Below are 10,000 nucleotides of genomic sequence, written 5' to 3'. Positions count from 1 at the left end.
TTGCAAATGGGTTGAATGCTGACTGCGTCCTGTATTTTATCTCAAGGTTTTTGACAGGACATTTCAAGTTCGTTGTTAACCATTCTCCTGGGCCTTGCAAGCTGATCAAAGGTAAGAGACATTTAATTCTAGATAAGCAACCCAGAGCCAGAGCTACAATAGATGTTTTACTATTTGTTACATCTGATATTAGCTTCATACAGCGATCTAGAAAATTAAATAATGTACTGCGAGACGTGAAGTGCTCTATTGTAAATTCAAGTACAATTGATTACCTCAAAGCAGTTGAAAAACTCAAGACATTCGTTTAGACGGGACGTTACACATTTTTAAGGCAAATGTTCAAGTTAAAGTTTCACAGAATATTTATGAAAGTCAAGTAGACTATTGCATGACTGATAAAACAACACGAAAATGTATTCTTTAAGAATCTTTTGAATATTTCAGAGGGTCGACTTCAATGTTCTTTTCGGTGGAGTTACTCGTGGCCTGAGTCACGAGTTTAAAAAGATTCACATCAAATTGATCCTTTATCGTTCCATGCTAAGACTGAAGGGATTGCCTGCGAGTAGTTTTTATTTGAGATTTTGCAGTAGAACAATTGTTACGAAAGGGGAAGCTGTTGTTATAAATTGTTTTATAGGCAAACTATAAATTGGTATATTTGTAGCTGATTAGCTGTTATGACATATGGACATTTAAGAATCCTAGTGTCTGTTATAATTTTGGCTAAGCAGACCGAAAAGAGGATTAAGGGCTTAAAATATCATGGTTAGCGGACCAATAAGATTAACAACAAAGGAGAACGCACCTATCGTTTTCACCCTTTGAAGTTTTCTCGGTTTCATAACCAGTTCCCCGCTATGAACTAGGACAACCCTATAGGTTTTTAGCGTTGACTTTTAGTTGAGTTATTAAAATAACTCAACTAAAAGTCAACGCTAACCACACACTGAGAATCTCGTCCATGGAGAATAAAATGCTTTCTGAAAATGGCAGCAGTATCCACAGGCGCCCCAAGCTCAGTGTGAGCATGGCCGACAAAAATATAAGGATTTGTATGAGAATCCCGATAAAAAGCTTAAGAAGATAATTATATGAAAAAAATCTCAATTAAAAAGCCTAACCTTATTGCCATCGTGGATAGCTTCATTCCTGTGTGGTTATTTTCCAGATCCGACGCGATTTGAGCCATTTCTCAATTTCGTGGTTGTCAACACAGGCAGCCCAAGTTCGCGTCACTAGAGAGCGTGTAATATTATAGACCTTATTCACGATGGCCGCCAAGTGGGATTTGCTATTATTATGCAAATTAGCTACAAACTTCTGAGGGGGCAAATGGCACAATTTCGAGAGGTTATAATGAACATCTTAGCCACACAGATGATTTGTTTCACTTTCATTGAATGTTTATCTCCTAAGCAGTAAAATAGAATGATTACACAAGTTAATTCGACGTTTTTTTAGTGAAAAATGAGCAGCTAACGAAGTAGAAAGTCAAAATGTCAAAGGCAATCAAAAGATATAAAATTATTATAAAAGGTACTTAAAGGGCCTGTGGCACTCTATTGCGCATGTGCGGCTGTTTGATTTTTGACCCGACGGTTCTTTTTTCAAAGCCAGTATCAATGATGGAAATCCTGTTTAATCGACACAGTGAGACGTGCCAAAGTTGTAATAACATTTCTAAACTTCAGTTTGGTAATATACGAAGGACTTTGACGGCATATTGTGTTAATTTTTGGGATCTGTGTAGATAAAATTCATGTCCATGAAAGCCGGATCAGGCGAAGGGGCTCGGGTCGAAAGGTTCTTACACCTCATAGCCACCTTGCATCCAAATAAAGAAGAAAACAATTAATAGCAGATGGGAGAAGGCACATCGAAAGCTTCATATAGCGAAAGATGTCCATGAAAGCTGGAAAAAAATAAAGTGACTGTGCGTCGATTCCACTGACACGGCCTTTGCACAACATCTTTTGTCCTTGGAGGTGAGACAAGGAATGGGGTTAGTATTTACACTGATTATTGGTTTCCCTTTAGCACTATGATTCTTTGTCCTCAGCTTAGTGTGCCTTTTATTTTGCTATTCGTGTTTTTTAGCCGTCAGTTCAGTTGCCATATCATGGAATGATGGCTTTCAGTGTAGGGACGCACAAGGAGCAATTGGTTTCAGCTTTGAAGCGTCTCGATTTACCTGTTGAAGCCCACGGTAGATGATATTGTTTGGTAAAAAAGAAGGGATGAATTTTTTTTATGATTAGAATAGGGTCAAGCATGATAGATCTGCTCAGTTTATTTCGCATCATTTGAAAGTCAATTTACCGGTACATTCATTTGCCATTCATTTGGCTACCTTTCTGCACAGAGTACAGGTAGCATTTTTGATCAAGTATTTTGAAATACACTATGTAACTAATACTCTATCAAGCAATTGAATACACTATGCAAGACGTATCACGTTGATGATAAATTGTACAAATAATGATAATAAACAGTAAGTTGCATTCATTTTAGTCAAACAGAAACCACCTGGTAAAACTATTTGTGTAAGCATGGATCACTTTTGGCATACTGGTCCTTTGGAATGTGCAAACAGTATGTCTCTGATGTACACACGCCAATGAGAATTCCCTACACGCAAGTTTTATACATCATTATCAACAATGATGAGCACAGCAGTATGATGATAGTTGTTAATCCTGTAAATGAAGAAATATGTTGTCATGAAGTATGGGTATGTTCATTTTTAAGAACTTTAAAGGACACTGCAGGTTGACACTACTAGTTCAGTAACTCATGGGTTGTTGTTTAGTTGATGTTTGCTATTGGTACCAACTGGCAGAACTGTTTGGCTTACAAAAGGAATTATGGTATAGATGGTTACCTCAAATAAACAATCACAAACCCTGGGCAGTCAATCGCTGTCCTGGCCTAGGTTCATCTGCTTAATGTAACAGTAGTGGAATATTGTAACTAGTGATTACTGTTGATAGCAATTATTAATAATTTTCCTGTCTTTTCATATTTACTGGCCCACAATCTTTTTTCTAGGGAACAAGTTTACAGAGCAAGGAAAAAGTTGACTACCCTTGATTGGAATTACTGGTATCATAATGGCTTTTCATTTTCCATCACTGAGGATCATGCTGACACCATCGTTGCAAGAAAATACAACCAGAGAACAAAATCTTGGGATGTGAGGATATTAAAGGTGTCCAAAGATTGTGGATATATTTGGATGCTAAAGGACAAAATTTTTAAACTTCACATTGATGATGACGACTATTTAATCACTCGTGAAGTCTGTCTGGAACCTGACGATCCCAGAATCATTTCTCCAACAATTGTTGAAAGTGAACCTCTTCCAGCTCATGAGCTCCTAGCAAAATGCAGAAACAGAATGATTTTCACAAATAAGCAGCTCAGAGATTTAAATGCAAAACTTTCAGCTACCGTAAAACTAGGAAAAACATAAATGCCCTCACAATAACATGTTGCAGTGATGAAATTACTAACATTCAGGTGTCAATGGAATGGCTCAAGTCAAGCTAATGAGCCTTGCCTTTTTGCTTCAGTTTTGGTAGTAACTTGAAGTAATAATTATATTAACTGTTTTTCTCTCCAAGTTTTGTGGTGTCATTGTGACATGTAGCACTAAGCCAGCTTTGAAACCAGGACAAGATATACAGTGTATGACTTGACAGTTTGTAACCCAAGATAAGGGCTGACCATACATTACACATTGTAGCTTTGAAATCGTTGTTGGAGTTTTGTCTCATGGTAATATGTTGTATAACTTTAGAATTTTGTCTACTGTGTGATTTCTTATTGTGTGGTTTTGTACATGGCAATTTTATTGCATAGCTTTTGCAAACTGAAATAATTTAATTAAACTACAGTGAAAAAAAACGTAATGTAAATACAAAAAATGGAAATCCCAATTCAGTGCTATGATATCGGAAAATTGACAGTTATTGTAAAAAGCGGTGTTGAGAGTAACATGTGAATACAGATGACAGACAAGCAAAATCAAATTTTATTATTGTTCATATACATGTCTGCATCAAATTATTTGAAGATGTGAAAGCATTAATTATTATTCTAAGAAAATTTTCATTCTTGCAAAAGTTTAAGTCAGTCTAAACCAGAAGAAATGGTGTTGCAAATAAATGTAATCTAAATTACCTTTAAAAACAGTTTTTATCCTAAACCAAAGTTTCACAACAAGGCAACTAAAACAAGTCAGTTATTGGGGGTGATGGTATGATGAAAATAATTATTAAAAGAGGGGATCCTGAGATTTCCTGATATTTTCAAATCAATCAATCAAATTAAGTACTTAATATATAGTGCATGATCCATAGGTAAATGATCTCAGGCGCTTAAAATTAACAATAAGGTTATTTACAATGTTTAAAAATTAATTATGATTATATTTTACAGTTGTATTTTACAGTTACAGTTACAATTATATTTACAGTTGTATGATTATATTTACAGTTAAAAAATTAATAATAAGCTTTTTGAAATAAAAATGTCTTAAGTTTTGTTTTGAAAGATTTTAAATCGTTCTCTAATCTAAGTGATTTTGGAAGTTTGTTCCATTCAAAGGGTGCTACCACTTGAAAAGCTCTGTCTCCTGTTGTCTTGCTTGATTTAAAAGTTGGTGGAGCCAATAAAACTTCATCATTAGATCGGAGATTGTATAGTGATTTCTTCTTGACTTGAACTAGACTTTGTATGTAATCAGGTGATAGTCCATGTATTGCCTTGAAAGTCATCAATAAAATTTTGTATTTAATTCTTAGTTTGACTGGTAGCCAGTGTAGTTTGAACATCAACGGCGTAATACGACAAAAACGTGTAGAATTACATATAAGTCTAGCAGCCATATTTTGCAAGCGCTGAAGCATTTTAATTTGACCATCAGAGCATCCATAAAGATGACTGTTACAATAATCCAATCGGGCTATTATCGTTGCCTGTGTTAGTGTACGAGCTGAATCATATGTGAGATGCTCCCTTATTCTCCTTATATTGTATAGATAGAAATGTCCCATAGCGCACATTTTCGTTATATTGGTATCAAATTTCATGTTACGATCGAACCATACTCCAAGTCTCCTCGCTGTAGTAGTAGTTTTAACTTTAGAATTTCCAATTGTCATTTCATCAAGGGATACTGTGTCTAGTTGTTGTCGCGTCCCTATTACCAAGAATTCCGTTTTTTGTTCATTCAGTTTAAGTTTATCTTTTAACATCCATGCTCTGACTGCTTTGATACAACGCTCCATCGATGTTATAGCTTCTATCTCACTTAACCCACTGTCTGGCTTAAAAGACAAGTACAGCTGACAGTCATCTGCATAAGCATGTGCAATTGGTAAGCTGGTTTTAACCACCTCAAAGAGCTTGCTAGCATAGATGGTAAACAGCATCGGCCCTAAACAGGACCCCTGCGGTACTCCATGAGATAATGCAGTGCTATCAGGGTATGCACCGTCTACGATAACATGTTGCGAACGATCCGACAGATATGACTTAATCACATTAGCGCAGAATCTGTAATTCCAAATGATGTTTCAAGTCTCTGTAGTAAGATCTTGTGGTCTACTGTGTCGAATGCTGCGCTTAAGTCAAGCAGGACTAATAATGTAATATGTCTACGATTCATGTTATGGAAGATGTCATTTATAACTTTTAAAAGTGCCGTTTCCGTGCTGTGTTGCTTTCTGTATGCGGACTGCAGTAGGGGGTACAAATCATTCTCAGCCAGGTGACTATGTAATTGGTCAAAAACTGCTTTCTCTGTTACTTTTGACAGAAACTGCAGATTGCTTACGGGCCTTAGATTCTTATAAGCCGTACCAAGACCGGGTTTTTTGAGGAGAGGCTTGACGAGCGCATCCTTCCACGCTTCAGGGAAAACACCCTGTGATAGTGAACAATTAACGATGGTGGTAATAACAGGTAGCAATTGGTCAAGACAGTCGACCACCAATTGGGTTGGCATTGGGTCTAAATTGCATGATTTTGTGACGGCTTTCTTTATGATTGCGCTAATATCGCCTTCAGACAACTGCTTAAATGATCGTAAAACTTTCGCACATTCCATTTTAGGGTCTGGCGGTACTTCGTGCAAGTCTGATGAAATAGCACATGTGGATTCTATTTCGTTTCGAATGTCATCAATCTTCTTCACAAAGAACCTTGCAATGTCCATTGCCAGTAAAGTTTTATTCAGTTGATCCGGGAATGTAGGAACTAAGTTCTCTTTAATGCCAAGGATCTCATTTGCAGATCTGAAAAGTTTGCGTTGATCAACACTGTTCTCTTCCATAAACTCAGAGTAGAATTGACGTCTTGCCTTATTCAACAGGAAAGTCACATAGTTTCTTCAAGTTTTAAATACTTGTAGGTCTTCTATTGTTCTAGTTCTTCTCCATTTTCTCTCAGCTTTCCTCCGCAACTTTCTTGCACAAACAATGAGCTCATTATACCATGGGACAGTAGGTCTTAAAGTCTTAGTAACAACTTTTAAGGGGGCATGATGCTCCAGCACTGATGATAGTGTAGCATTATATTTTAAGGCCATAGCATTCAAATCTGTTCCACTCACATCTTCTACATACAAATGATTAAACGCACACATGTCGGAATCTTTCAAATCACTTTTCATTTGATTCATATCAATCGATCTTAGCTTTCTGTAGGTGATGGACTTAACAGAAAGGTCAGGTTTTAACAGAAACAGGAAAAAGGTCAGGTTTTATCAGAAACTGGTTTTAACAGAAAGGTCAGGTTTTATTTGGGAGTGGAGGTTCCCTTTAATGAAAAACCACACACTGTCAGCGGCTTTTTGTCTGCTATTACTTCCCAACATTTAGACAGTTTGGAAACCCATATAAACACCTGTTGCTTAGGGAATAGTGTCTTCTAGTACAAAGTACATGCACACAGCAGAGGGAACAACTTTCCTCTTCCTTCTTCCAAGGGCAGTCACCTTGTGTATCTAGGATGTATAAATATTGTGTCGAAACAGAGTTTTCAAAAGTGCCTTGTTTGTGAAATACAGTTGCATCCCCACATCCTTTGTTTTTGATGTCCTGGTTCATACACCTGTAGTACGGCAGTTACCTTATTTGCCCAATTCAGTAACTAGCTTTTGGTCAATAGACCACGCCCCAGTTGTTCGAAGGGTGGATACCGCTATCCACCCTTCGAACAACTGGGCCCAGTTTCATAAATGGCGACCACCTTCACAGTTTTTTTGTATTTATGTTAATCACACCTATTTCCCTCATTTTTAATATTCTTTTGAAAGTTGCTTGTCATAGCAAGACTGGAAAGGCTCGTTAGCTAAAACAGAAGAACATTTTATTTGGCAGGCATTATGAAATAGATCTATACAAATGTAGGTTGCCCATTTGACTATGGTACATCGGCAAGTCAGGTGCTGGCATATCTTCATGGTCAGAGGCATTTTCATCTTGTTCCATAAGAAGGCAATCAGTATAATCCATGCTTCCCACTCCCTCCTGCCTTTATGGCCAGTTTCCATGCCATATTTATCAGCTCCTAGGGAAAGAGACTATTAATGTGGTACATTGCAATTCCGTGAAAGAAGTCCTGCCCTCAAAGATTATTTATTTTTTGAAGTTATGATGTACAATATTACGTGGAAGAGAACTCCCAACAAAGACTTCCATAAAAATTTTTTTGACTAGTCACAACTGGCTAGGAACGTTTTTTCTTTTTTGAGAAATCGTTAAACGTGATATGCTTATCAGCTGAACGGTGAAATTGACATTATACAGGTGATGTGGCAGAACAAGTTACTGCAAGTAAAGCAACCAAAATATATTTGAATGCATGGAGATTTTCTAATATGGCGTGAATTCATCACTGATTGTACATTCTGAATGTTTGATTTCTTCTGATTCTTTTCTTCCTCGCTCATCAAATGTTCTTGATTTCCCTGAGACACATTTGCGACAGCTGTTTTTACTAGCACTTTCAAATTGAGAAAATCGCAGCGGAGCTCGAGTACTACCGGTTAACAGGCCTTGATAAACAACTCAGCTTGTCTGTTCGGCCTGCCGGAAACCGCAATCGCTGTGAAAAAAGAGTGTTGAACATATATTATCGCCTACCTTGTTTCTTCATGGTTTCGTCGCTGTTCCACATATGCAAGTCTCTGTGCAAGATAGATATTTTTCCTACAGTTTTCCACGGTCATCCCTGACGTTCAACTGCAGAACACTCGAGGCTACAGCATGACAAGTGAAGAATTCCATTGAGAAAAAGGCCTGGAAATTTCACAAATGGTTCAAATTTTTGCCCGAAACAATTTCATCGAGTTTCCTTACGTTTTTCTCCCAAGGGGTCTGCGGAAACACTGCTTTGTGCTTCGCCATTTTATTTCCAAGATACATCGCACGATAAATATCTCATCTCGCGGGCGTCGTGTGAAGATTTCTATTGGTTGAAAATTGTGTGGTTGTCAATCAAGCTCACGCATGCGCTTTATCGTGACACAGGCCCTTTAATTCTAAATTCTAAAATATACTTTAAGCAAAGTTATTTCAATATTTCGAAGAGCCGATTTTCCGCAATTTGCCTTTTTTCCAATGTTTGCCTCCCAGCATAACACATGGCTAATTTGCATGACAATTTGAAAACCAAAATGGCGGCTATCGTGAATAAGGCCTATTAATTACTAGTGGGAAGATGACCTTTGAGTACAAGCGGTGTTGCGTTACAGGCAACCGTTGAGAATTTAAACGCGTTGTAAGACTTTGTATGGGGAATAAAATACCGTCGATTATGAAGCCTAAAAAACGCTCAATTTAACGTTCATTCAATAAAATGAATAAAACTGACTCACCTCTGGTGTATTCTTGCGCGTTTTGGTGCTTATTTTACCGTTTCGGGAATTCCGTGTTTTCACTGTTTTAAGAGGAAGTCAAGGCTGCACACTAACATTTCGACCGTTGTCAGCTCAGAGGCGGTTTGCGCCTCGAAAATCCGTCCCAGCCGCGATTTTTCCACGCAAAGCTAAAGCGCCATCATTAGCGAACCTCGGTGAATGTTTCGTCGACAAAAATCCCCACGCACTTGGCTGGAAATGAGCATTTTCTGCTTCCGATTCCACGATAGCTGATGAAAATAACAGCCGGTGATCTTGTGAATGTTTACGGAGCTTGGGTCCGAGGTCAAATTAACTCCACCCGATGAGGTACAGTCATTTCATGTACAACACTTACCCCATCCCCACAGCGGCTTCTCGAACAGCTCCATGGTTACGAGTGAGTGACGGACTGGTGTATACTGTTGCCACAGGGAACTCACACAGTGTTCCACAAACAGATCGCCTGCCTATCCTGTGATGTCACGTGATTGCCAGAAGCGGTTTTGACTCACAAAACAATGCTTCAATATTCCACAAAAAATTTAAAATGTCAAAATAATGTTTTTTTCTGTTTTGTGTACTCATGGCTTTGGTTTTGGAGTCTCAAAGTAATGATAAATAGGTGATATTTGCAAATGTTTGTAATTGATTTTATTTGTTATAGTGAATGGATCGGAGGATCTTGCTCTTCTGCCAGATGGGCTAGTATTTGTGTCTTCTGTGAGTGCTTCAACTATATTTTGTTTAAATCTGAATAAAATCAAGGCTGTAATGAACAGCAACAGACAACGTTTTTGTAACCGATTTGCATGAAAGTGAGACCATGTAAGAACCTTGTTATTTTGGATAAGCATCGTTAGTTACCATAACGGTGCGGAGTTAATTTTCTGTGGGCTGATGCCTCTGTAAGTTAGACTTCAAGGCCGACAGTGTTGGCAGGTCCCGAACTATTTTCTTTTTAATATTCCACTGTGAGACTACTTGCGACAAGGCAGACACTTCCATAAGGCTGGCAACTAGAGCTTTATTCCCAGGGCTCCCCCGTCATTTCTACAGAATTTGCTTCACGAAGACAAGGCGAATGGC

General features: G+C 38.0%; 2 protein-coding genes across 3 annotated transcripts in view; one reads left to right on the top strand and one right to left on the bottom strand.

Moving 5' to 3' along the window:
- LOC138007790 (uncharacterized) overlaps positions 1-10,000 on the bottom strand; it is a 77,694-nt gene that overhangs the window by 31,036 nt on the left and 36,658 nt on the right. The window lies entirely within an intron of this gene.
- Positions 1-10,000, top strand: part of LOC138007791 (serum paraoxonase/lactonase 3-like) — a 21,659-nt gene that overhangs the window by 255 nt on the left and 11,404 nt on the right. For both annotated transcript variants that reach the window (XM_068854867.1, XM_068854866.1), the window contains exons 2-3: positions 47-111; positions 9,579-9,634. In XM_068854867.1, the coding sequence (XP_068710968.1) occupies positions 47-111; positions 9,579-9,634 (121 nt within the window). The remainder of the gene's footprint in view (positions 1-46; positions 112-9,578; positions 9,635-10,000) is intronic.

The sequence above is a fragment of the Montipora foliosa genome, chromosome 6 (genome assembly GCF_036669935.1).
Source record: "Montipora foliosa isolate CH-2021 chromosome 6, ASM3666993v2, whole genome shotgun sequence".
In the NCBI taxonomy this organism is placed as follows: Eukaryota; Metazoa; Cnidaria; class Anthozoa; order Scleractinia; family Acroporidae; genus Montipora; species Montipora foliosa.
The sequence above is the reverse complement of the archived record's forward strand: the minus strand, read 5'-3'. Positions and strand labels throughout refer to the sequence as shown.